Source organism: Taeniopygia guttata, chromosome W (genome assembly GCF_048771995.1).
Source record: "Taeniopygia guttata chromosome W, bTaeGut7.mat, whole genome shotgun sequence".
Taxonomy (NCBI): Eukaryota; Metazoa; Chordata; class Aves; order Passeriformes; family Estrildidae; genus Taeniopygia; species Taeniopygia guttata.
The window spans coordinates 31,228,723-31,256,691 of NC_133064.1; the positions used below are offsets into that span (position 1 = coordinate 31,228,723).

Below are 27,969 nucleotides of genomic sequence, written 5' to 3' on the forward strand. Positions count from 1 at the left end.
GATTCTGCAAAATATAATGTTATGGTTTTTATGACGAGCATAGGCAAGTTCCAGTAAATATGTATCTTTCCAACTAAAGTCATTAAGGGTGTCGGGTTTATTCATGTCAAAATAACTCAATTATTAAAGCTGTATTTTATACAGAAATCCATATTTTTGGTTTATTTTGTTTTTTACATCTGTCTCTTGATAACAGAATTCAATTCCTATTGAAACCACTTGGTATTTTTACCTGTTATTCATCCATTATAATTTTCTGTCATTCCAGCTGAAATGACTATTATAACATTTTTATTTCTGTAAAGAATGTTGAAATTAAAGCAGCAAGCCTGTGGTGAATGCTTGATTTAAAAACAAAACAAACTGCCCTGAAAACTAATGTGAGTTACTATTTTGTTTCTCAATATGTACAGTGAAGACTGGCAAATGTCTGGGTCAGGATCAGTATCAGGAACTAGTTCTGATTCTGAATCAGAGGAAGATAGAGAGAAAAGCAGTTGTGAAGATAGTGAATCTGACTATGAGCCAGAAAACAAAGTCAAAAGCCGGAAACCTCCAAGCAGGTAAGAAGGTCTTGCATTTTAGCTACTCTGGTACTATTTCTAATTCGTAATCAAGTACTGTACTACTATACAGGCAAATGAAAACATTAATATTTATTACAGAACTTGAAGACTTTTTTTAATCTACAAAAGATATTATCATACCAGTGGTTTGTGTTGAATACCTCTTTCCTGTCTGCTCCAACTGAAATCAGTGTAACTGAATAGTCATGAAAAACATGTATTCAGAAACAAATATAGAAGGCTTATAGTTGTCCATGTTGAAACTTTACTGTTGTGTTGTATCTTATTGCCTTCAAGAATTGAGCCAAAAAGTGGCAAAAAGATTGCAGGACAGAAAAAGAGGCAGCTTGATTCGTCAGATGATGATGACTATGACAAGAGAGGATCTCGTCGCCAGGCAACAGTCAATGTTAGCTACAAAGAAGCTGAAGAAACCAAGACAGATTCTGATGACTTGTTGGAAGTTTGTGGAGAAGATGTCCCACAGCCTGAAGAAGATGAATTTGAAACTATAGAGAAGTTTATGGATAGTCGAATTGGCCGAAAAGGAGGTAATTTTGTTATCAGTGTTCTTAAGATGCTGCACTGCATTGTGGTGCAATGTCAACAGCAATTATTCTCATCTGTAGGTAACCTGCCATGCTTGTAAAGAAGTTTTAAAGTACCAGAAAGTAATCTTATTTTGTTTTTCATACTCATAAGGATGTTTCTTTTCTAAGCCTTATAAAATAAAACAAAGCAGAACTTAAGTAACTAGAGAAGTGGTCACAGAACTAAGCCTGACAGAGCTCAAGAAGTCTTTGGACAATACTCTCAGGCACATGGTGTGACTCTTGAGGATGGGCCAGGAGTTAGACTCGATGATTCTTGTGGATCCCTTCCAACTCAGCATATTCTGTGGTTCTGTGAAAGAGAAAAAATGAAGTGGAATATTGTTTAAATGCATAGCATACTGTTATATCACTATTTGTACAATTTATTGATATTTGATAGGTATAAACTCTATACAGGAGTGAATGAATGAATACAGGAGTGAAATGGAATGAATATGAGAGCTAACCTGTAGCCTGAATGATGAAAGATGATGTTAGGAAGGCTGAACCATTGAGATTGTGATTTCAGTTATTTATTTTCAAATAGTCCCAATACAGTGCAATGGATGGTGGACGATAAAATTTCAGTGGTATGCTTGCATGTGCATTTCTAGAACTAATTTTATGGATGATGGCAGGGGTTTCATATTTCCAGCATCTGATGAGATTCAATGTCCTGCTTGTGTGTTGCTTCTTTTTTTTCCAGTGTATTCTTACTCTAGCCCCTTACTCTAATGCACAGTGTCATCGCTTTTGGACTAAGCTTCTTATATTTTACATGCCTTTTACTATTGAAATGCTCTGTTTCTATATCTGTCCCCTGCATCTGGTTAGTCCACTTCCTTGTTTGGCTCTCCTCACATAAATGAGCCTATTTCTTTCTGCTAGTGTGCTTCAGCTGTAATACTGATGGTATTTAATTAAAAATTACCCCACATAAGATTCTGAAGATGGGGAGGGGAGTAGTAAAATGAGTTTAGGGAGAAATAGTTCAAGAGCAGCCCATCCCAAAGAGCAGGAAGTCAGGCAAAATTGCCAGTAGGACTGCAGAGATAAACAAGGAACTCTTGGCAAAACTCAAAACCAAAGAGGAGGTATAGGGAAGGTGGAATACAGAGACACTATCGAAGCATGCAGAGACACAGTTAGGAAAGCCAAAGTCCGCTTGGAATTGAATCTGGCAAGGGTTGTCAAGGACAGCAACAAAGGCCTCTCTATAGGTGACAAAAGGAAGACTAAGTAAAATATGGGGATACTACTGAATGACAGGATAACACAGGACATGGAAAAGGCTGAGGTACTGAATGCTTTATTCATCTTAGTCTTTACTATCAAGACCAGTCTTCAGGAATCCCTGGTCCCCAATATCGGGGAGGGAAATATGAAACAAAGAATATGTACCGTTGGTGGAAGATGATCAGGCCAGGGAATACTTAGTCAAACTGGACATACATAAGTCAATGGGCCCTGATGGAATGTACCCATCAGTACTGAGGGAGCTGTCAGATATAACTGCAAGGCCACTCTCAATAATTTTTGATCATGGCAACCGGGAGAAGTGTCTGAGGACTGGAGGAAAGCAAATGTCATAGAATCATAGAACAGTTAGGGTTGGAAAAGATGTTCAAAGTTCATCTACTCCCATCCCCCTGCAATGAGCAGGGACATCTTCAACTAGATCAGATTGCTCAGAGCCCTGTTCAACCTGACCTTAAATGTTTCCAGGGATGGGGAATCTACCACCTCTTTGGGCAACCCATGCCAGTGTTTCACCACCCTTGTAATAAAAAAAATTCTTCCTTATATCTAGTCTAAATCTTCCTTCTTTTAGTTTAAAACCATTAGCCCTTGTCCTACGGCAACAGGCCCTATGCAACTAAGCCCCACACAGCTGCTCACTCATCTTCCCCTGTGGAATGGGGGAGAGTATCAGAAAAAATAAAAAGGTAAGAAAATTAATGGGTTGAGATAAAGGCAGTTTAATAGGGAAAGCAAAAACTGCACACATAAGCAAAGCAAAGCAAAGCAAGCAATTCATTCACTACTTTCCATTGGCAGGTAGATGTTCGGCCATAGCCAGGAAAGCAGGGGCCCATCATGCATAATGGTTACTTGGGAAAACAAGCCACCTCTCCCAACTTCTTGTGCACCCACAGCCTACTCTCTGGTGAGGTGGTATGAGAAGCAGCAAAGGCCTTGACTCTGTGTAAGCCCTGCTCAGCAATAACTAAAACATCCCTGATATATCAACACTGTTTCTATCACAAATTCAAAACATAGCCCCATACTGGCTACTATAAAGAAAATTAACTCTATCCCAGCTAAAAGGTTGTCCCTATCTTCTTTTTTATAAGTCCCCTTTAAGTATTGAAAGACTACAATAAGGTGGAGTCTTATCCATGCTGAACAACCCCAACTCTCTCAGCCTGTTGTCATAGGAGAGGTGCTCCAGCCCTCTGATCATTTTCATGACTCTCTTCTGGACATGCTCCAACAGGTCTGTGTATTTCTTGTTCTGAGGACTCCAGAACTGGACTCAATACTCCAGGTGGGGTATCACCAACAGAGGGGCAGAATCACCTCCCTCGACCCATTGGCCACGCTTCTTTTGATGCAGCCCAGGATATGGTTGGCTTTTTGGGCTCTGATAGCACATTGCTGGCTTATGTCCAGCCTTTTATCTATCAGTACTCCCAAGTCCTTCTCCACAGGGCTGCTCTCAATCCCTTCATCCCCCAGCCTGTACTGATACCAGGGATTGCGTCAACTCAGGTGCCAGCCCTTGCACTTGGCCTTGTTGAACCTCATGAGATTCCCATGGGCCCACTACTTGAGCTTGTCCATGTCCCTTTGGATGGCACCCCTCTGGATGACATCCCATCCTTCAGATGTGTCAATGGCACCACTCAGCTTGGTGTTGTCTGTAAACTTGCTGAGGGTGCACTCAATCACTTCATCTATGTCATTGATGAAGATATTAAATAATATTGGTCCCAATATGGACCCCTGAGGGACACCACTCATCACTGATCTCCATCCAGATATGGAACCAATTCCTTATCCATGAAATAGTCCACCAATTTAGAGAGAAGGATGTTGCAGGAGACTGTGTCAAAGGCTGTACAGAAGTCCAGATAAATGACATCTGTAGCCCTTCCCGTGTTCCCTGATGGAGTCACTCCATCATAGAAGGCCACTAGGTTGATCAGGCAGGACTTGCCCTTTGTGAAGCCATGCTGGTTGTCCCAAATCACGTCCCTGTCCTCCATGTGCCTTAGCACAGCTTCTAGGAGGATCTGTTCCGTGATCTTCCAGGGCACAGAGGTGAGGCTGACAGGTTGGTAGTTTCCGGGCTCCTCCTTTCTACCCTTTTTAAAGATGGGTGCAATGTTTCCCTTTTCCCAGTTACCTGGGACTTCACCTGGCTGCCATGATTTTTTGAATATCATGGAGAGTTGCTTGGCAACTACATCAGCCAATTCCCTCAGGACTCTGGGGTATATCTCATCAGGTCCCAAAATCTTATTTATGTTCAGATTCCTCAGGTGGTGTTGAACCTGATCTTCACTTGCAGTAGGAGAGACTTTGCCTCCTCAGTTCCTGCCTTGACTGAGGAAAAAAAGTTGTTGAGTACCTTATCCTTCTACTCATCTGTTATTACCAGGTTGCGTGTTGGAGTTGACCAGAGAGATGGTGTAGTTTCCCTCCTTGGAGATATTCAGAAGCTATCTGGGCATGGTCTTGGCAACTGGTTCTAGGTGACCTTGTTTGAGTATAGAGGTTGGACCAATGACCTCCAGAAGGCCCATCTAACCTCAGCCACTCTTTGATTCTGTAAATTTTATTTATGGCATCCATAGTAATAATTGAATATCAGGCTACTAAAGTCTCAAGGCTGATTAAGCATAATTCTCAATATCTTATATTCTCAGAGATGAGAAGAATATAGCAAAGATGACAGCAAGCATTGTTAGTGGAGCATTCTCTCAGGATCATTAGAAAGACTAAGAATGCTAAGAAAATTCTCATGAGAAGAGATACTATAGGTTAGATGTAGTGTTTTTTGGTTGCTTTTTTTGAACCTTGTTGGTATACTTGTGCATGTGTTAATATAGCTACATCATAATTCTTCAAATAAGAAGACTGACATAAGTGTTGTAGATATAATTAATCAAGTTGCATCTTCATTTAAGAGCATCACAAATTGCTTTCTGCAGTGTGTTTTTTTACTGTTTAATTTATGACAGTGCATCAAGCCTTATGGTATGGTTTCTTTATTAGCCACTGGTGCTGCAACCACCATCTATGCAGTTGAGGCAGATGGTGACCCAAATACTGGGTTTGAAAAGTCAAAGGAGCCAGGAGAAATACAGTATCTTATTAAATGGAAAGGCTGGTCACACATCCATAATACATGGGAAACTGAGGAAACACTAAAGCAACAAAATGTTAAAGGAATGAAGAAACTGGACAACTACAAGAAAAAGGATCAGGAAACAAAACGCTGGTGAGTATTTTTATAACGATTTACATGTTGCATATTTTTGTAACAATATAGATGTTTTTAAGTGCCTGTACAACAGGAAGACAAAAGCTCTAAAGTTGAAGCTTTCCTAACACCTTATGATCCTGTAAGATTCTGAGCACACCAACTGTACTTGAGCACGTGACAATACTCACACATCTTGTAAAATCAGGGCTTTAAGGAAGCAGCTTCTGTACCTAGATTTTAATATGTGCGTTATAAACAAAGTTTTAACAAGATGAGTGGTGGGTTTTCTGGTTTTGTATTAAATCTTAACTTTTACTAATTTTGTCATTGATTGTATTTTGATCAGAGTTCTTTGGGAATTGCTGCAGAGATTAAAAAATACCAGAAATGGCTAAAGCACTCAAAACATTACAGCATGTAGTTTTCTTGCTCAAACTTCTGTCAAAGCCTCAGAACCAAGAAATTTAAAAATTCCTTACATTTTAGTGCTATGTTATGGTATTCCAGTTCATTAGTATGTTTAATATAGTCTATGAACAGTGGTGGAATTTTTAGTGACTCCTAAGATAGATTCTTCTAGTGAGCCATCTGTGCTCTTCTGTGAAAATGCTGTGTGAAGTACATTCACTGTATTGAGAACAGATATTGTAAATTATCTGCATGACTAGTATAAGACATAGCTGATAGTAGTTTCTCTTTATAAGCTTCCTCAGTCATCAGTGATAACATATCTAGGCTAGATGCAACACTTTTATAGCAAGAATTCCAGAGTTGTAGCTTCTCCAAAGAAGCTCTCTAAGCAGCATTCCTATGGTGCTTACATTCAGAGCTTTAAAATTGCCAGATTTTCTTAATTTTAGAACTTCACAATATAGTAAGTGCTGTAAATGAATTCTCGTTTCAGGCTGAAAAATGCTTCTCCAGAAGATGTGGAATATTATAACTGCCAGCAGGAACTTACAGATGATCTACATAAACAGTATCAAATAGTGGAGAGAATAATTGGTACGTGGCAAACTTCCAGATAGAAAACAGTCTTGAAAATATTACAAGTTTATTGCTTGCATGTTGAATTTATAGTTAAGAAATTTAGGTTATTAATATCCCTAGCAGCTTAAGGCAAAACCAAATCTTTGATGAGGAGAAAAGTTATCATACTGTCTTTGCTGTGGAACTAGTTCATGTTGTCTTATCACCTAAAATGAGTGCTTTCTTAAAATACAGAAAGAAAATACTGATCTGGTATCTCTGATGCGTTTCTGCAGCTCATTCAAATCAGAAATCAGCAGCTGGTTATCCAGATTACTATTGCAAATGGCAAGGTCTGCCTTACTCAGAATGTAGCTGGGAAGATGGTGCTCTCATTGCCAAAAAATTTCAGACGTGTATTGATGAGTATTTTAGCAGAAACCAATCCAAGACTACTCCATTTAAGGACTGCAAGGTGAGTGTGTAATTTCAATGGATTTATACAGTCACAATATTTTTTTTAAAGCTGATCTATTTTATGCATTCAAAAAAACATATTATAAAATATTTTTGAATGCTGTCCATAACAGTAATAGTGATAGATATATTTATATATGTAGGAAGTATTACTATTAAGAATAGACTTTGGTGTCCATGCCCATGGCAGGGGGGTTAGAACTAGGTGTTCTTTAAGGTCCCTTCCAACCCAACCCATTCTATGAGTCTATATTTGCTCCTACTTATTTTATTGCCATTCAAAGATGAAATTGTTTGTTACTTTAATTTGTTTTAAAAGTAACCTTTGTGAATGAGTTCTTGTAATTTCTGTTGTGGAATTTAGATCAGCAAACTAATTTTAGTTTGCAAATGGATGGATATTGTTATATGGCTTAGATGTTTGTCATGAACAAAGACTAGACTTGGTGACCAAACAGAATCATACAGCTACTTTGTTTCTATAAGAAGATATATCGGTAACTTCACTTAGTAGTAGGACTGATGCTCAATTTGCTTTTGACAGATTCTAAAACAGAGGCCGAGGTTTGTTGCACTAAAGAAGCAACCATCTTATATTGGAGGACATGAAGGTTTAGAGTTAAGAGATTATCAGTTAAATGGACTGAACTGGCTTGCCCACTCATGGTGCAAGTAAGTAGTCTTAAATTAGTCTTGCTGGTTTTAACTTGAAAGCATTTATAAATTTTGTTTGTTTGTTTTTTTTTAGAGGCAATAGTTGTATTCTTGCAGATGAAATGGGTCTGGGTAAAACAATACAAACAATTTCTTTTCTGAACTACCTGTTTCACGAACATCAACTGTATGGGCCTTTCTTGCTAGTCGTGCCACTTTCTACCTTGACATCTTGGCAAAGAGAGATTCAAACTTGGGCTCCTCAGATGAATGCTGTGGTTTACTTAGGAGATATAACTAGCAGAAATATGGTGAGTATTTCTTTGTATCATTGGAAATATTAGCGGTAAATAAGACTCACTTCATGTTTCTGTCTTATGCTAATCTCCAATATTTTGATTTGGAATGAGCAAATAATTATTTGAAACATTGCATGTGGTTAAAATGCAAATTAAAAGCATAAATTTTGATCTGATATGAATGAATGTGAAAAATTTCATTCTTGCTTAATAATAAAAAGGATTAAAAATGCAACCTTGCATTTGAAAATAAATTGTCTTTTGTCATGCGATTATTTAGGTGCATAAAATAAATATTTAAGCCAAACAGGCATAATCTTTATTTGTTTCCTGAAAGGAAGACTATAAGGAACCTTATCCATTAAAGCTTAAAAACAAACAAAAAACCCAAACAAAAATCTAAAACACACAAAGAAATCCACAAAAAACTCCAACCAAACAAAAGCTGACAAACACCCCACCACCACTGTTTAATAACTTTAAGAAAAAAGCTTCACATGTTATGTTCCTTGTTCATGATCAGATTCTTGTATGTCACTTAACATCTATGTTGCTATAGTACCTGAAGTCATCCTGATCAATAAGACTATTTTTCTCTAGCTTATAGTTTGCTTGATTCTTCTTGTAGATAAGAACTCATGAATGGATGCATCCACAGACCAAGCGATTAAAATTTAATATACTTCTAACAACTTATGAAATTTTGCTGAAGGATAAGGTAATGACCCTTACTTCTTCAGAGAGATACAAATAATTTTTACAATGTAAAATTCCTTTAGAGTTGGCACATATTTAGGTTCTGGGCTGTTAAATGAATGGGGGAGTATGACAACTTTACTCTTGGAAGCATTAAGGTTGTTTTCTTTAAGCACTTTTAGATTTTATGTATGTGTGGTTAGACTTTCTGCCCCCTCCCTTAACCCACATATCAAGTGGGTAAAACTTATTTTTCTTCAGTTTGCTTATGCTTTACATTGTTACCAAAATCTGTAAAAATAAAATTCCATAACACCAATGTAGCATGAAAAAGCAGACATTCTTTATTTGGCTGAATGCATGAGGGGATATCTCCTCTGAAATACATACTAAGTACAGGAAATTTCCTGTTTATATGCTATATTTTACATACATATTCATAGGTTTCCCCAGAAGAATCATACATATGATAATCATTTCCCTGAAGTCATTAACATATGTTCCCTCCCCTTTATGCATGTGTTCTGTTCTGGGGCTCTTTGTCATACCTAGCCACCTGGTGAACTAGTAAAAGTTGGCACAACTGGACTGGTTGCTTTCCAGCTCTTCTTCCTACAGAATAAGCGTTGTGTGGTTCCATAGGCCAATGTTTTTTGAAGAATAAGCATTGTATTAACCCACCAGCTGCAAGCAATTCTTCATGTGGCAACAACATTGCTGTAGTAATTTCTTTGCATCTCAAAATCTCTACTTTTCTGTTAGTCATCCAGGAACTGAAAAAACAAACCAGTCCATAGCTCCAAACACCTGTGATTCACAACTCTGAAATCTCATGTTTTTTCTTTGTATTTGTGTGTGCAGTATTACATATATTTATATTACTACTCTCTTCCTGATGGTAGCATATAAAGTTATTGTTAAACTTAACAGCATATGATAATTATAATAAAAAAGTTCTGCTTGCTGACTTTCTATTTAATTTGTTTGTACATGCTGAAAAGAAGAGAGTCAATAGTGGATTTATGTTGGGATATTTTGTCAATTGAAAATGTAAAGATCAGCTTTTTGTCTTCTTCCTCACCTGTAGTATAAACTTGGTTTATACTTTCTTTTAATCTTGGGATGCCTGCATAGCCTTTTGTTGAATCTAGCAAACATAAAACCCCTAATTAATATAAAAAACATATAGGTGTCCTTTTTTATTAAAATAAAAGGAGTGATTGTGTATGTATAACATCATGTAAAATGTCAGACATTGCATAATATATTAACTTGTATAATGTCTTTCCCTCTCCCCAATTTCTTGAAGTCATTCCTTGGTGGTCTGAATTGGGTATTTATAGGAGTTGATGAAGCTCATCGTTTAAAAAATGACGATTCACTTCTGTACAAGACTTTAATAGACTTTAAGTCTAATCATCGTCTTCTTATTACTGGAACCCCTCTGCAAAACTCCCTTAAAGAGCTTTGGTCTTTGCTGCACTTCATCATGCCAGAAAAGTAAGAAATGTGATGGGGGGTTTTTGTTGGTGTTGGGGGGGGGGGGGTATTGTAGTGATTGGAGAATCAATAAAGAATTGCATTGTGAAATAGTTTAAATATTTTTTATAAAATAGATGCACATATTTTTCATGCTGCTCTGGATAAATTGTTTTGGTAGCAGCTGTCACTTTTTCTGTTTTGGCAGTTCAGAAAAAGGATGGATTGATGTATGGCTCAAAACCTTGAAAACATGTTTCATCTTAATTTAAAAGGAAAATCATATGGATTTGCTGTAGGGAAACAGAATGGAGCTGAGGATCTCATCTTTTCTGTGTTAGCACCATGAATGAAAACCTCAATGCCCAATATCCAGTAATTCATTCAGGCACGTGGTGTGATTCTTGGGGTAGTCCTGTGCAAGGCCAGGAGTTGGACTTTGATTATCTTTGTGGGTCTCTTCCAACTCAGGACATTCCATGATTCTATGATTCAGGCAGCCAATTTCCCCTTACGATTTGCATAGAATAGGTTGACATTATTCTATACTGACCTCTGTTTATATTTAGAATAAATAAGAGCACATCTTCCTTTCAAATATCTTGTAAATACAAAGAATTTTAGCTCAAATTATTTTTGGTGCTATGCATTGCATTGACTTCTTCAGAACCTTACAAACAAAGCAACTAAGTTTGTTGTCTGGCACCTATTCTTCATTTGATCACAAAGTGCACTCTCAGTCTGTTAGCACGTATCAGAGGATAATCACATTTCAGCTAGTCCATACAAGCTGCAAAAGGTATGTGGTCTATTCTCTTGCACTTCCTCCAGCTATACAACTAATTTTCATGCTGCTCTTGAGAAATGTAATTGAATTTCTATATCCTTCTACCTGTGTTTCCATGCAGAAAAGTAAAATGTTGTGTTTTCACTGAAGAAATTAAAATTCAGGACTTTTTTTTGAATTTTCATTCTGCAAAAGTTTGTTAATTTCCATTCTCCTATTTGCAGACAAAATATTTGGAATTTCTTGTGAGGTGTAAATTCAGAAACTTATTTAATAAAACAGAGGGGAGTAGTGAAGAAGTCTATTTGTGTTTGTGCACATGGTGTATTTATGGTCTTTGTGTGTCTGTGTTCATGGTATGTCATTATTTTACCTTTATTCTTTCTATGTTGAAGGTTTTCTTCCTGGGAAGATTTTGAAGAGGAGCATGGCAAAGGGAGAGAGTTTGGTTATGCAAGTCTTCACAAAGAACTTGAACCATTTTTACTCAGAAGAGTTAAAAAAGATGTAGAAAAGTCTTTACCTGCCAAGGTTGAACAAATTTTGAGGATGGAAATGAGTGCATTGCAGAAGCAATATTACAAGTAAGTAATGACACTTTTTAATTCCTGCTATTTTAATGACATCTGTATATAAAAATTACTGAAGTGTAATAATTTTCATAATGCAGTTTTAACTAATATTTTGAGAGCTTACATCCTTCATATTTCCACAAATTTTTAGAAATTATTTCCATTGTGCACATTCTGTATCATAGGTGGATTTTAACCAGGAATTATAAAGCCCTGAGTAAAGGTTCAAAAGGCAGTACCTCGGGCTTTTTGAACATTATGATGGAACTCAAGAAGTGCTGTAACCATTGCTACCTCATTAAACCACCAGATGATAATGAATTCTATAATAAACAGGAAGCCTTACAGGTAATACCTTTAAAAAAAAAGTTAAGTGATTTTATATCTCTAATATGCATGCAATAATTGTATAGTGTTCTGTCAATTTATTTGTTCTTATTAAATTATGTTAAGAAAGACTGAATTCTCTATCAAATGTGCATCCTGGGTTTTACAGGTAAGTAAATTGATTGCCTTTCTGTTTGTTTCGTAACTGGAACTGAATAATTGAGAGAGCAGTACTAAATATAATATCCTTGGCTTGAATTATGATCAAAATAAAAAAGGAAATAGTTGGAAATAGTCTGCATTTTCAGACTAAATAAACTGAAGACCTATTTTAAACCCAGAATAAAATAAAACAAAACAGTTAAATAAACAGATAAATTGAATATAAATGCAAATGTATGTGACTGGCAGTGGTACACCAACAATCCATGTGATAGCAGAAAGTAATCTGCTGAATCTCTTTAAGCTTAGTCTATTTGTTTTGTTGTTATAAATGAAAGCAATTATAGCATCGCTACCAAAGATGGTCTGTGATTGTGTTGTGGGTTTATAGTTTGGGTTTTTTGTAAAGGTTAACTAATCTTTGTACTAAAACTGTTGAGAACCACAGCAACAAATAAAAGGACTGTTATAATTGATGCAGTTTATAACACCATAAATGTTTTGAAAGAGCAAGTTTTTTTTTCTGTAATGTTCATAATGTAGAAGCTTTCCCAAAACTACTTGATTGAAATCACAAGTTGTCACTGCACAAGCTATTTTATATTACAAAATTATTTTCAAAGCTAAAGGATGTTTGCAACTTGGCATACTCTAACTCCTCAAATTTATAATTAATATCATCAGAACTGTTCAGCCATTATTGCTAGTAATTGCATACTTGTAGCAAAGATTTCCTTGGCTCATCTGATTAAACTTTGTTAGCTCTAATTTTGAATGATACCTCCTTCTCATTTCTGGCATAAAAAAATAAAAGCACCTAACTCCCAATTTTTTACTCCCCAATATTCTATCTGGAGCCTCTTCAGCTAGAGGCCTAATGATTTCAACATTAAATTCAGCATGCCACCTGAGTTTCTGTTCTAATTGTTTTGACTGGAGCTGAGAAGGCTGAACATCGTAACCCAGCTAAAGCATGTTGACTTCTATTAACAGGATTCCTCTCACTTTTTTCTTGTCAGAAAAACTTGACTGATTAGGCATTGTTTAAAAATACTTAAAGGATCAAGCAGCAATGCTTAGGTCTGTTCAAAAGACAGAAGGTGAGGAGCAAGTAGTGCTAAGCTCGTTGTTTATTTGGTGGAAGAGAATTCGAGTCTGCACTGTAACGGCTCTAACTCATAGCACAGTGTATTTGCTGAACGTTTTAATGTTTAGATGCTGGTTTATGAGCCAGAGCTGAGGAATTCATTTATTTGAAAAACATGCTAGTTGGTACCCCTGTTGATTTCAGTTAGAGCGCTTAAAGCTTTTATAATGAGTTTTTATAAGATCAGGACTAACTAAATGCTTATACAACTTTCATGTTCACCTAATGAATGTCTAACCATCTGCAGTGTATGTTAGTGTTGAGGTAAACTTACTTTGCGATACATGATTTCTTGTCTTGTAGCATTTAATACGTAGCAGTGGAAAACTAATCCTTCTTGACAAGCTACTGATTCGTCTACGAGAACGTGGCAACAGAGTACTGATTTTCTCTCAGATGGTGAGGATGCTAGACATCCTTGCAGAGTATTTGAAGTATCGTCAGTTTCCCTTTCAGGTAAGAATTTTGCTAGTAATAGTCAAGAAGACTTGATTTTTACCATTTTATCTTTTAAAAAGTGTCCTTTTTGTAGAAAGATTTATGAAAGCTTAATTTTTCTGTACAGTAAAAGACTAACAATTACTATATGCCTAATAGTATTTTGAAATTAAACTGATTAATTGGAAGGGTTACATTATTCTTATTCCCCCCCCAATTGGTTTGGCAACTGAGAATTCAAGTTGCTCCGGATAGACTATAATAGGAGTTCCTTTTTAACTGTATCATTCAATCTCTTTAGAGACTTGATGGATCAATAAAAGGGGAATTGAGGAAACAAGCCTTGGATCATTTTAATGCAGAAGGCTCAGAGGTATGGTATAAGTAGGTGGTTGTTGTTTGTTTAATCTACTCAGCTTTATTTTTTTTTTCTTCTAGGAAATATAACAAATGTTGCACAAAAACTGAAGACAGAATAAAGTGAGGGATGTATTAGGTTGAAATTCCATTGCTGTTGCAAAGACTATAAGGTTTACAACGCATGCAACAAAAAAGAAAAAATCCCCAAATTCAACCAACCAAACAACCAAAAAAACTTTAAAAAGCTAAGAGGAGGTTCAATAGAAAACACAGAATTTATGAAAATGGTGTTTATAACTAATATAATTACATAGTTATATTGTTAGATTTTTGTCAGTGCTCTTTAGCAAAGTAATTTTAAGTGCTGTTTAGAAACTGAAGAATTTAATTTGTTGTGTAGGACTTAATCCTTCAGTTTTTGTCGGAGCACTGAACTTTAACAAAAGTTTTTGACATCAAATACCTACTTAAGCAATGGGCAGAATTAAGTTGTGTATATCTATAGTAAAAAATGCGGCGAACCCCAGATGCGGGAAGAAATTATGATGTCTGGCTCCAGATCAGAAGGCTGAAGGATAGCTTTATTAAAACTATACTATATTACATTAATATACTATTTAAAGAGATACTGTACTATTCTACATACTTCTTACTTACCTATCTAACTAACTACTAACTCATGACTCTGCTGAGAGTCCGAGACACAGCTGGATCCAATTGGTCATTGAACCCAAACAACCTTCACCAGAATCCAATCAAGCAATCACTTCAGGTAAACAATCTCCATACCACATTCCATCCACATGGGGAAAACAAAGGAGCAGAGATAGATTGTTTTCTCTTCTTCTCTCTGTGTTTCTCCTGAGAGACAGAATTATGTCTCTCTGTCCAGAGAATGTGAATGTCACATAAATCCTTGCATAAAGAAAAAATATTTTTAATAGCTTTAAATCTAGCTTCTGTTATCTTTATTTGTTGCCTCTTATATTCTTGCTGTGGAAGAAACTGAAGAACTGATTTCTAACCACTGTTTGTGTACCACTTAAGATTCCTGGTTTATTTAGGTTTCCTATTATGGAAGTCATTCCATACCTTTAATAATCTTAGCTCTTTTGTCCTGTATTGACAGGGTTTTTCAGTAATAGAAGCATAGCATTTGTCAGTTGCTGCTGAACTTATGTTTTTGTTATAGTTGAGGAGGAAGAACTTCATAACGTAAACTTCAGATATTTTTTTAATTCAGAAGTTAGTTCTGTTTTAAATTTCTTGTACAGACATATTTGCCTTTTTCTGGAATCCTTGTAGTTGTACTGTACAGTTTTTAAGATAAACGGGGATCCAAATTTCACATGGTATTCAGGAATGAAGACAAACTATGCAGTTGTGCAGCAATAAAATTGTTACCTGTTTTATTTTTTATTTCTTTCCTAATAATACATTTCATGCCTTTTTTTTTTCTTTTTTCTTTTTTTTTTTTTTTTTTGCTAATACTGAGTTAAAGTATTCATGGAAGTATAATATTTACAACTCCAAGGACTCATAGGACTCATTCCTTAGCAGTAATGGCTTCTATTAGCTTTGACTGTACTTAAAACTCAAATTTATTTCCTATTTATCTTTAGTTTCATATGGTTTTTATTGCCTTTCTCATAAGATCCTTCTGTAGTCCCTTGTAGTTGACTCTGAATAACTCCATATCATCTGCAAACTTTGTCACCTCATTACCCATCTTATTTTTATATTCTTTATGAATATGTTGAAGAGCATTGACCCCAGCAGAATACTTTGGTTTTCTTTACAAAAAACAGATGAACTTGGGCACACATGAGGCTTTAACAATAAGGGGTGGTGGTGTATTTTTTCGCAGTGTTTTGCTTGTTTTTTTTCTCCCCAAGTGGCTTTTGTTCATCTTCTAGAGTGCTGCTTCCTTTAAACCATGGAAAAGCCGATACCTGTTCGCAAGTGAAGTTGATATCAGTTTGCTTTATACTTATACAAGGTCTGACTGGACTGGAGTTAATTGTCTTCATAGCAGCTCATATGGTGCTGTGTTTTAGATTTGTGATGAAAACAATGCTAATAACACCCCAGTGTGTTAGCTGTTGCTGAACATTGTTTACATAGTATCAAGGACTTCTCTGTTTCTCTGCTCTTCCAGTGAATAGATTGGGTGGTTCACAAGAGGTTGGGAGGGGACATAACCAGGCATATGACCTGAACTAACTAGAAAGATTCCATGCTTGATGACATCATGCTCAGCAATAAAAAAAGGTAGAGGAAGGGATTTAGGGAGATTAACCATCTTTGGCTTGGGAATTGGCTGGGCATCAGTCCTGCCTATGGGAAGGTGGCGAGAGATTAAATTTGCATCACTTGTTCTGTTTTCTTTCTCTCTTTTTCCACGTCTCATTTGCTTATTAAACAATTTTTATCTTAACCCCCAAGTTTCCCTGCTTTCAGTCTTCCTTTCTTCTTCCCTGTCCCACTGGGGGTGTGGGCAAGAAGTGATTGTGTGGCTGCATGGTGCTTAACTGCCTATAAAAAATACTAGCTGGTCTAAAGAAAACAGTGGCCTGATACTTGTTGAAGATGAAGGCCATTGATACTGTCCCTCACAGCGTCCTTCTGGACAAGTTGTCCAACTGTGGGATGAGCAGGTTCATGATGTGCTGGGTGAAGAACTGATGGAAGGGCAGAGCTCAAAGGTTTGTAGTGAATGGAGCTACATCTGCCTGGTGACTTTTCACTAGTGGTATCCCTCAGGGTTCAATTCTAAAGCCAGTCAGTCCTGTTCAATATTTTTATCAATGATCTGGATACAGGAGTTGAATGCACCATTAGTAAGTTTGCTGATGATACCAAACTAAGAGGGGCTGTTGGCTCTTGAGGTACAATAGGCCTTGCAGAGGGATCTAGATAGGTTGGAACACTGGGCAGTCATCAGTGGCATGAAATTTAATAAGTCCAAATACCAGATCCTGTACCTGGGATAGAGTCATGCTGGGCACAAGTATAGATTGGGAGAGGAATGTGTGGAAAGCAGCCCTACAGAAAGGGATCTGGGGGTGCTGGTCAGCAGGCTCAGTATAAGCCAGCAGTGAGCCCTGGCAGCCAAGAGAGCAAACCCCATCCTGGGGGGCATCAAACACAGTAGAAACAGTTGGTCAAAAGAGGTGATGATCCTGCTGTATTCAGTGCTGATGTGGCCTCACCTTGAGTACTGTGTGCAGTTGTGGGCTCCACAACTTAAGGAGGTGAAAGTCCTTGAATGTATCCAGAGAAGGGCAACCAAGCTGGTGAAAGGGCTGGAAGGAATGTCCTGTGAGGAGCAGCTGAGGACACTGGGTTTGTCTAGTTTGGAGAAAAGGAAGCTGAGGGGTGACCTCATGGCTCTCTACAGCTTCCTGGGGAGGGGAAGTGGAGAGGGAGGTACTGAGCTCTTCTCCCTAAAATCCGGTGACAGGGCGTATGGGAGTGGTTCACAGCTGGGACAGGGGAGGTTCAGAGTTGACAGTAGGAAGCATTTCTTTACTGAGAGGTTAGTCAGACACTGGAACAGGCTTCCTAGAGAGTTGGTCGATGCTCCAAGCGTGTCAGTGTTTAAGAGGCATTTGGACAATGCCTTTAATAACATGCTTTAACTTTTGGTCAGCCTTGAAGTGATCAGGCAGTTGGACTGGATCATCGTTGTCATTATCTTCCAACCAAAATAGTCTAGTCTATTCTATTCAAATAGAAATCCACTGGCTCTAGACATGACAAACAACTTCTTGTATTACAAGTCTAACAAATGTTTATGATATACTTAAAGAAATATATGAGTTCATAGTCTGCTCCACAGAGCATATGAAGAAGTGTCATATTGGTTCTTTAAAGGACTATTATAGCTAATATATATAAAGCTATTTCTTCTTTTATAATTTCAGGACTTCTGCTTTTTGCTGTCTACCAGAGCTGGAGGATTAGGTATAAACTTAGCATCTGCTGACACTGTAGTTATATTTGATTCTGATTGGAATCCACAGAATGATCTGCAGGCACAGGCTAGAGCTCATAGGATTGGACAGAAGAAACAGGTACATGTGCTTGTCTTTTAAGTACCAAACCTGAAGGAGGAATTCATTATGTTAGCCATAAGCTGTCTGTCTGGCCCATCACAGTCCTCATGTATTTTGAGAATAACTAATACTTGCTAAAAATATCTAAAGATGTTAATATTCATGATTTGCCTTTTAAATATATTTTAAATCTCCCTATACAGAGAGATAGCACAGCAGCTGTAGTATATAGATGGGTAGGAGAAGAGTTGTGGACTTGTCCCATGTTCATTGGCATTGTATTATTCTAGAAAGTAACTGCTGTACTTCAGGCACATCCATTTTGCTTTGTTTAATACTTTGTAGTTCTCTTTGGGTTTCTTTCTTGCAGAATACTTCAAGTAATAATCAGACAACACATTTCCTTGTGGCCATGATTGTGCTTAATCATAGAAACTTAGGAGAGATCTAAGAATGTTTTTTAAATATAATTTCTATAGACTGTGATAACATGATTGACTGGTTTCATATGTGCAATACTAGTTCAATAAGATTTAAATTTGTAATAATGGCTAATTCTCTCTGTTGTTGCTCAAGGGTTTTTTGTTAACTTCATCTGTGCATTTTTTCATGGGCAACTTGTGAGCAGGCAAATAAAATCTTTTTTTGTAATATACATAGGTTAATATTTATCGGCTAGTCACAAAAGCATCAGTAGAAGAAGACATTCTTGAAAGAGCCAAGAAAAAGATGGTGTTAGATCACTTAGTAATTCAGAGAATGGACACTACAGGGAAAACTGTACTACATACAGGCTCTACTCCCTCCAGGTATATTTGTTTATTCTTTCATATTACCTTATGCTTAAGTATACCTGACTATTTGAGTAAAAATGCAAGTCATTTCACTTGGTTAATAAAAGGCAAAAAATATGTGGTAAGGAGTTATGTAAGTAAAGACTGCAAAGTATATTGTCCATGTCATTTATTTTTTTGCATATTAAAACTAGGTTGTTTTTAAGACAATAGGAAATTTGAGTCATGGTTATAGTAAATTGGAACTGTTCACTAAGATAAAGTGTTTATGTGAAACTTTCTGTATTTCAGCTCAACACCTTTTAATAAGGAAGAGTTATCAGCAATTTTGAAGTTCGGTGCTGAGGAACTTTTTAAAGAACCTGAAGGGGAAGAAGAGGAGCCTCAGGTAAATGGAACAGTGCATCTACACTTGGTGGACAGAGAAACATATGAATTGTTTTGTTGTAAAGAGAAACTTCTGTTTCAGGAAATGGATATAGATGAAATCCTGAAGAGGGCTGAAACTCGAGAAAATGAACCAGGTCCACTGACTGTAGGAGATGAGTTGCTTTCACAGTTCAAGGTATTGCTCTGTTCCCTCCCTCTTTCCTTAATTATACTTTCCTTTATTAATGCTATTTTTTGTTCTTCTTTACCTGTTTATCTTTCCTTCATTTTTACATCATTCACACATCATGTGATGGGTGAGCAACTGGCTCATGTGTTGGGCAAAAAGGGTTATAGTGAATGGGGTGACATCAGACTGGGAACCTGTCACTATTGGGGTTCCACAGGGCTCCATCTTAGGCCCTGTGCTCTTTCAACATCTTCATAAATGACTTGAATACAGGACTTGAAGGGATACAAAGTAAATTTGCAGATTATACAAAATTGGGAGGAGATGTTGACCCCCTCAAAGGCAGAGAGGCCCTGCAGAGAGACCTCAAGAAATTAAAGAAATGGTCAATCACCAACCATATGAAGTTTAACAAGGGCAAGTGCCAGATTCTGCACTTGGGATGGAGCAACCCTGGATGTATGGACAGATTGAAGAATGAAAGGCTGGAAAGCAGTGCCATGAAATGGGACTGGGTGTCCTGGTTGACAGCAAGTTGAATATGAGTCAGCAGTGCCCTGGCAGCCAGGAGGGCCAACCGTGTCCTGGGGGTAATCAGGCCCAGCATTGCCAGCCTGGCAAGGGAGGTGATTTTCCCACTCTGTTCTGCACTGCTGTGGCCTCACCTTGAGTATTGTGTGCAATTTTGGGTGCCACAATATAACAAAGACATTAAGCTATTAGAGAGCATCCAAAGGAGGGCCACAAAGATGATGAAGGGCCTTGAGGGGAAGCCTTATGAGGAGCAGCTGAGGTCGCTTGGCTTGTTCAGCCTGGAGAAGAGGAGACTGAGGGGACACCCCATTGCAGTCTTCACGAACATCCTCACAAAGGGACATGGAGGGGCAGGCACTGATCTCTTCTCCCTGGTGACCAGTGACAGGACTTGAGGAAACAGCATGGAGCTAAGTCAGAGGAGGTTTAGGTTGGGTATAAGAAAAAGGTTCTTTGCCCAGAGGGTGGTTGGGCACTGGAACAGGCTCCCCAGGGAAGTGGTCACAGGACCAAGCCTGTCTGAGTTCAAGTCTTTGGACAATGCCCTCAGGCACATGGTGTGACTCTTGGGGGTGTCCTGTGCAGAGCCAGGAGTTGGACTTTGGTCCCTGTGGGTCCCTTCTAACTCCGCATATTCTGTGATTCTGTGAAATGTGTGAAACACTAAGTTAGCTCTTTGGCATGCAATGTCTAACCCATACAGGTGTCATGGTTTGACACTAGCCCAATGCCAGGCACCCGCAAGAGTTGCTCACTCACCTTTCCTTGCCACAGCTTGGTAGAGGAGAGAAAAAAAATTAACAAATGTTTCATGAGTTGAGATAAGGACCAGGAGAAAACACTTCAAGGGCAAAACAGGCTCAACTTGAGGTTGTAAAGTGAATTTATTGCTAACGGAATCAGAAGAGGATAATGAGAAGTAAAATAAGCCCTTAAAACACCTTTTTCCCCTCAGCCCCTCCCTCCTTTCCATTGACAGTGCAGGAAGACAGGGCATGGGGGGTTTGGTCAGTTCATGACCTGAAATTTTCTTCCACTACTCTGGGAGAGGAGTCCTTCCCCGTGAGACCATGGGGTCCCTCCCTTGGGAGAAAATTCTCTGTGAACTTCTCCGGCATGTGTCCACTCTCACGAGCAGCAGTCCTACCACACTTGCTGCAATGTGAATTCCCCCCACAGGCAGACAGTCCTCCCAAAACTGCCACGATGTGGCTCACTCTTCCACAATGTGCAGTCCTCCAAGGACAGGCTGCTCCAGCCTGGAAGCAAGGGCCCTCTCTCTCCACCGGGTCTTCCACTGGATCACAGCCTCCTCCAGGCATCCACCCACTCCAGCATGGGCACCTCCCCCATGGGCTGCAGGTGGATCTCTGTATCCCCCATGGACCCATGGGCTGCAGGGAAACAACCTGCTTCACCATGGTCATCACCACGGCCTGCAGAGGGATCTTGGCTTTGGCGCCTGGAGCACCTCCTCCCCCTCCTTCTCCACTGACTTTGGTGTCGCCATGTTGTTTTCCCTCACATGTTCTCACCTCCTCCTCTTCTCTGACTAGACGGAAAAACTGTGTGCCCTTTGTTTAGATTTTCTTCTTAAATATGTTATCACAGAGGTGTTACCGACCTCTCTAATTGGCCCAGCTTTGGCCAACTGCATGTCCATCTTCAGAGCCAGCAGGGATTGGCTCTGCTGGACATGGTGGAAGCTTCCAGCAGCTTCTCACAGAAGCCACCTCGGTGGCCCCCTCCCCCCCCCAAAAAAACCCAGGCCATGCAAAACCAATGCAACAGGGTAATTACTTCCAGTGCAAGAATGTAAAATACAGTATATATTTTGCTAACAAAATAAGAAAGATATTTGCAAATACATTAGTCCTTTATTTAATTGTTAGTATACTGGGGAGATCTGTTTTTAATTTAATGCTTTGTGCTGTTAAGCACCTGTAGTACTTCTGAAAACAAAGAATGAAATTTGGATTTCTTAGCTGATGACTTTTAGAAACTTCTTTCAGCCCCCATATAAATATAAATGCCAGATATGCTTAACTGGATAATACTTAAAATATTGAGTGAGTCCAATTGTGGATGGTGAGGTATTTTTGTTGGTTGGGACATTTTTTCTTTGTTTTTGTGGGTCTTTTTGTTGTTTAGGTTTGGTGTGATTTTGTTTGGTTTTGTTTAAATCAGGGCTGGACTTCTTTAGATCAGTAGAGTAGTAAATAAATGTTATGCTCATCATTCATTTGCAATATACTGTGATTTCTACAGTTTATTAATGTTTAGTTAGTTTGACATTATTATACTTTCATATTAACTCTGACATATAGTTAGACTTGCTCTCTGTTTTGAAGGAATTTAAGCAACAATCACAGCCATCGGGTATGCATTTTATCATGGTTTTATAGTTCTCAACTTGTAAAAAAAGAAAAATATTATTATGTTTATATTCAGCCATGTTGTATGCAGTGTGTGTTTCATTTCTGAAAATATTTTCATTAGAGACAGTCCTTCATGAAGCATTTTATATGTGTATATTTTGTGTATATGCAAGTAAGTAAAGTGTGTCACTCTGAACTACGTTTTCCTAATATATTAATTACTGTCTCTTTGTATAAGTAAAGGATGTATTGATTTGGTGAAAATACTTATCTTCCAATATCTAAGGTGGCTAACTTTTCAAATATGGATGAAGATGACATTGAGTTGGAACCAGAACAAAATTTAAGAAACTGGGAAGAAATCATTCCAGAAGTCCAGCGGCGACGAATAGAAGAGGAAGAAAGACAAAAAGAACTTGAAGAAATATATATGTTGCCAAGGATGAGAAACTGTGCAAAACAGGTATCTCTGGGTTTTGACTGACTAACTGATTTTGTTGTTATTATTATTTGGGTTTTCTATTGCAGTTGTTTTGGCTTGTACTTTTGGGTTGGGTGGTTTTCATGTGTGGCACTCACACACACACACACCCCATTTTTGACAGTCTAGATAACATATTAATAAAATGTTTATTCATGTAGCTTTGAACTACTTAATCTGAAATTCCAGATCAGCTTTAATGGAAGTGAAGGGAAACACAGTAGGAGGAGAAGATATTCTGGATCTGATAGTGACTCGGTCTCAGAAAGAAAACGACCAAAAAAACGTGGAAGACCGCGAACTATTCCTCGAGAAAATATTAAAGGCTTTAGTGATGCAGAGATTAGGCGGTAAGATGTGGGGGCCATGCATGTTTAAAGGGACAAAACTTTTTTGTTGTTATTTTAGAGTTTGAAAATATGGAAACTAGTCTATTTTGCATTTATTTAGTTTAAATTTTTTATTCTAGGCATTTAAGGCTTTACTCCTGAGTAGTTTGAGGTGCTGATATAAGGAACTGTTATGTGCAGAATTTGAACCTATATTGGTGAGGAATAACTTGAGTTCAAAAAATGTTCTAAAAAACGGTTCAACGAGTTTTGTTTTTTAAAATTTCTTGCCATTGTATTTGTGTAATGTTATAGGATGCATTTTAAAACTAAACAAAAGAAATTGTTTTGATACGTTGTTGTGGTTTAACCTCAGTAGGCAGCTAAGCACCACACAGCTGCTTGCTCAGTCTCCTCCAGAGGGGCTGAGGAGAGAATCAGAAGGCTAAAAATGAGAAAACTTGTAGGTTGAGATAAAGACGGTTTAATGGGGAAAGCAAAAGCCACATGCAAAAGAAAAGCAAAACAAGGAATTCATTTATCACTTCCCACTAACAAGCATTTACTCATTTCCTGGAAAGCAGGGCTTCACCATGTGTAGCAGTTACTTGGGAAGACAGATACCATAACACCAAACATCCCCTCTCCCTCCTTCTACACAGTTTTTATTGCCGAGCATGACACCATATGGTCTGGAATGACCCTTTGGTCAGTTGGGATCAGCTGTCCCAGCTGTGTCCCCTCTCCACTTGTTGTGCAACCCCAGCCTACTCAGTGGTGGTGGTATGAGAAGCAGCAAAGGCCTTGATGCTGTGAAAACACTGTTAAGCAAGAGCTGAAACATTAGCATGTTATCAACAATGCTTTGGTCACAAATCCAAAACATACTAGCAGATATGGTGCTCTGAACAAAATTAACTTTATCTCAGCAAAACCCAGTACATGAGTGAATCTGTGCAGCTGGTCCCATAATATTTGATTCTAAAAATACTTATTTGGGAGAAAGAGTAGAAATTGTTTTGCTTTACTTTGTTTTGTGAAATGCTACTTTGCTTCTGTAATTTAAGTATTTATTTTTCTCTAAAATACTGTACAGCTTATAAAATATTTTTGATTATATAAATAACTTTTAAGAGCCTTGTTTCCTTTTCATTTTATCTAATATATAATGGTTTGCTGCTTTTGTCAGGGGTATTCTTGTGCTTGCATTCCTTTATCTTTCATGCAATGTTTTCCTAAGTCTTAAAATCACCTTAAAATTGCAGCTCGCTTCTCTTTATTATGAGAAACCTAACATAATATCTGAATTCTCAATTTACTATAAATCCACATTTGATTTTTATGATTAGACACATCACATTGCTGAATTCTTTGTCATGTGAAACTAATTAGTAACTTTTGAAAGAAATTGTATCTTCTGTTGTTTTATTTATATAATTTATTAAAACAAATAGAACTCTGTTTTTAAATGTGGGTTGTCTTCATTTAGTAATCCATCCTAGTCTCTCTAGTTCTTATTTTCTTTTTATTGTCCACATAGCCCTGTACTAAGACTTTACACATACGTTTTTAAAACCAATGTAGTTAAACATACATTTTTTTAACTGCAAATTTATTTTCTGTTATTAGGTTTATAAAGAGTTACAAGAAATTTGGTGGCCCACTTGAAAGGTAAACTAATTTGCTTATATTTGTATAGCAACTTGGTACCTTGTTTCCATTAAAATTAAACAGTACACCAAGAAACCTTAGGTTAAAGAGGAAATAGTGTGCCTAATCTTTTGCCTGTACTATGACATGAATTTAAATTATTTTTTCCTTTCATCATATATGGTATGTATGTAGACAGCCAGTTTGACAAATCTTTACATTTTGCAAGACTGCTTGCTTTTTCTTTATACTTAACCTACTATTCTGTTAATTCTGCATTAGTGAGTCATTCAGGTTTTTTTGTTTGATAAGTGAATAAAACCATAGACTTAATAATAGTTCCTTTTCTATTTAAAAGAATGTGTTGAAATGCAACTCAAAACTGCATCAATAGGATCCTTTATATTTCCTGTTGTATAGTCCTTTATGTGAAATACCCTTTTTTATAGTTTCTGTATTTTTTTCTTTAGCTGCTTTTAACTACATGCATTAAAATTTTACACAGCAAGTGTGGATGAATGATAACTTACAGGATCAGGATCACTTTTTTAGTTTCAAAATCTGAAGGAGTCATTCATAATACTAAACTTTTAGAACTGTAAAAACATATTTGTTTTCTTCCAGGTTAGATGCTATAGCTAGAGATGCTGAGCTAGTTGATAAATCTGAGATAGACCTTAGACGTCTGGGAGAACTTGTACATAATGGATGCATTAAGGCGTTAAAGGACAATTCCTTTGGTCAAGAAAGAGCAGGTAAAGTGTGTTTGGGGGTGGGGAAGAGGAATAAAAAGTGTCAAAGATATATGAACAATTCTTGCACTCTGATTATAACAAAACAATTGTGTTAGGGGAAAACATTAACAAAATGTTAGCATGCTAGGTGATTTAGAAAAAAGGATTTCAGTAAGAAGACTTTTTGGTTTTGTTTTTCTTTCCCCTTTCCCTGAGTGAGTTGTCATAGTAGAATGCAATATGGTTTTGCTTTACCGTGAAATTTCAAATTAATCTGCTACTATTAACTGGAAGACCTTGAGGTTCTGGAGTTCAATGAAAGCATTTGGTTAAGAAAAATTCATTTCCTATAATTTAATGTCTGCTACTATATCATCAAACTTTCTTTTTTCTCTATGTTTGTCTATAAGATACACATAACAGCTAAATATTTTAATAATTTGTTCCTTTATTTTAAGGAGGTAGATTTGGGAAAGTTAAAGGCCCAACATTCCGAATATCAGGAGTGCAGGTGAATGCAAAGTTAGTTATTTCTCATGAAGAAGAGTTGGCACCATTGCACAAATCCATTCCTGCAGATCCAGAAGAAAGGAAAAGGTATTTTTTTTTCCTAAAGGAACCCATAATGTAGAAAGATATTCAAGGCTTTTATAAATATATTTAAGCAATCCAGACTGAGTACACTGGGACATCCATGCCACTCCATTACCTCTAAGAACTGGCAGCAGAAATCTGCTCCACATTCTTTCTTTATTCTTTCTTCCCTCTCCTGAGAAGCCAGTATTTGCTTTGGCTTCTGAACTGTATTCATTGGGGACTGAGTTCAGTTATTCTTAATTATTCCAGGCTAGAAATCAGACTTGTTGAGGAACTGCTTTGTGTCACCTCTGCCTGAGAGAATGCAATATTTGTCAAAATGGAGTAGATGGTAATTGTTAATAGTTGTTTAGACCTATGAACTTTTTAGCTTAATACCTTGTGTATCATAGTCCCTAAACTATCTGCTTATTCAGTTAGCAGTTACACTTGAGTAATATTCTAAGCTTATCTTCATGGTTAGCCAGTTCTGACTCAGTCCATGGCTACAGATAGATGACTGTTTTTTATATCTTAATCTTGATCTCCTTTAAAACATGTTTTAGTACTGATTTGAATAAATACTTTATAGAAATTGTAAGAAAGACTGATAGTTATGTGGATTACTTACTAAATATACCAGGATCTCAGTGATATGTGGCATATTCTTCTATCCCTTACTAAGTTTGAGAAGTTTGCTTATTTATATTTCTAATTTATTTCTACTAGATATGTCATCCCATGCCACACCAAGGCAGCTCATTTTGATATAGATTGGGGTAAGGAAGATGATTCCAATCTGTTAATAGGTATCTATGAATATGGCTATGGCAGCTGGGAAATGATAAAAATGGATCCTGATCTCAGTTTGACACAGAAGGTATGTCATCTGCAAAATTTCATCGAGGAGTTTTTTTGTTTAGGTAATAATGTTAATAAGAACAGTTACTGAAAGAGTTTATTTTATGATAACTGAAATTGCCCAGAAGTTAGGTCAGTTGTACTTCTTTGTATCCTTTTAGTAAATTATTAGATTTTAAGATTTTGTGTATTCAGTTCAAGTATACCTTCTTAGAGTCTGCTATGTTTCTGGATTTCTTTGTGTCTCTATCACTTGATTTCTCTCTTCCATCTTTTGCTTCCCTAGTTTAAATGCTCTAGTTGTGTTAATTTGAATTAATTCCAGACTTTTGGAAGAAGAAGCAGGCAAATCAGGAAGAGTACAAGGATGTTGTTAGGTCATGTAGAGAGAAAATTAGAAAGGTGAAAGCTCAGCTAGAATTCAACCTGGCCACTGCTGTGAAAGATAATAAAAAAATGGTTTTACAAATACATTAACGACAAATGGAGAGCCAGGGAGAATCTCCATTCCTTATTGGATGCAGGGGAAAACATTGTCACCAAGGATGAGGAAAAGGCAAAGGTACTTAATGCCTTCTTTTCCTCAGTCTTACAGTAAGACCAGTTATCCTCAGAACAGCTGACCCCCTGAGCTGATAGATAAGGATAAGGAGCAGAATAGCCCCCCTGTAATCCAGGAGGAGGTAGTGAGCTGCTGAGCCGCTTAGACACTCACAAGTCTATGGGGCCAGATGGGATTCATCCAAGAGTACTGAGGGAGTTGGCAGAAGAGCTCAGTAAGATGCTCCTCATCATTTGTCGTCAGTTCTGGCTAACTAGGGAGGTTCCAGATGACTGGAGGTTGACCGATGTGATGCCCATTTACAAGAAAGGCTGGAAGGAGCATCCGAGGAAGTACAGGCCTGTAAGCCTGACCTCAGTATCCGGCAAGGTTATGGGGCAGATAATCTTGAGTGTGATCACATGGCACATACTGGACAACCAAGGAATCAGGCCC

The 27,969-nt window shown here is 37.5% G+C and overlaps 1 protein-coding gene across 3 annotated transcripts in view; it reads left to right on the plus strand.

Annotated features, from left to right (window-relative positions):
• Positions 1 to 27,969, plus strand: part of CHD1W (chromo-helicase DNA-binding protein) — a 106,733-nt gene that overhangs the window by 64,358 nt on the left and 14,406 nt on the right. For all 3 annotated transcript variants that reach the window (XM_072922951.1, NM_001078178.1, XM_072922952.1), the window contains 23 exon segments: positions 414 to 563; positions 864 to 1,117; positions 5,441 to 5,666; positions 6,556 to 6,656; positions 6,917 to 7,095; positions 7,642 to 7,769; positions 7,846 to 8,062; positions 8,679 to 8,768; positions 10,056 to 10,246; positions 11,408 to 11,596; positions 11,770 to 11,932; positions 13,524 to 13,676; positions 13,960 to 14,031; positions 17,945 to 18,094; positions 18,737 to 18,885; positions 19,162 to 19,258; positions 19,340 to 19,435; positions 22,628 to 22,804; positions 23,012 to 23,172; positions 24,781 to 24,822; positions 25,426 to 25,556; positions 25,994 to 26,132; positions 26,841 to 26,991. In XM_072922951.1, coding sequence (XP_072779052.1) covers positions 414 to 563; positions 864 to 1,117; positions 5,441 to 5,666; positions 6,556 to 6,656; positions 6,917 to 7,095; positions 7,642 to 7,769; positions 7,846 to 8,062; positions 8,679 to 8,768; positions 10,056 to 10,246; positions 11,408 to 11,596; positions 11,770 to 11,932; positions 13,524 to 13,676; positions 13,960 to 14,031; positions 17,945 to 18,094; positions 18,737 to 18,885; positions 19,162 to 19,258; positions 19,340 to 19,435; positions 22,628 to 22,804; positions 23,012 to 23,172; positions 24,781 to 24,822; positions 25,426 to 25,556; positions 25,994 to 26,132; positions 26,841 to 26,991 — 3,406 coding nt within the window.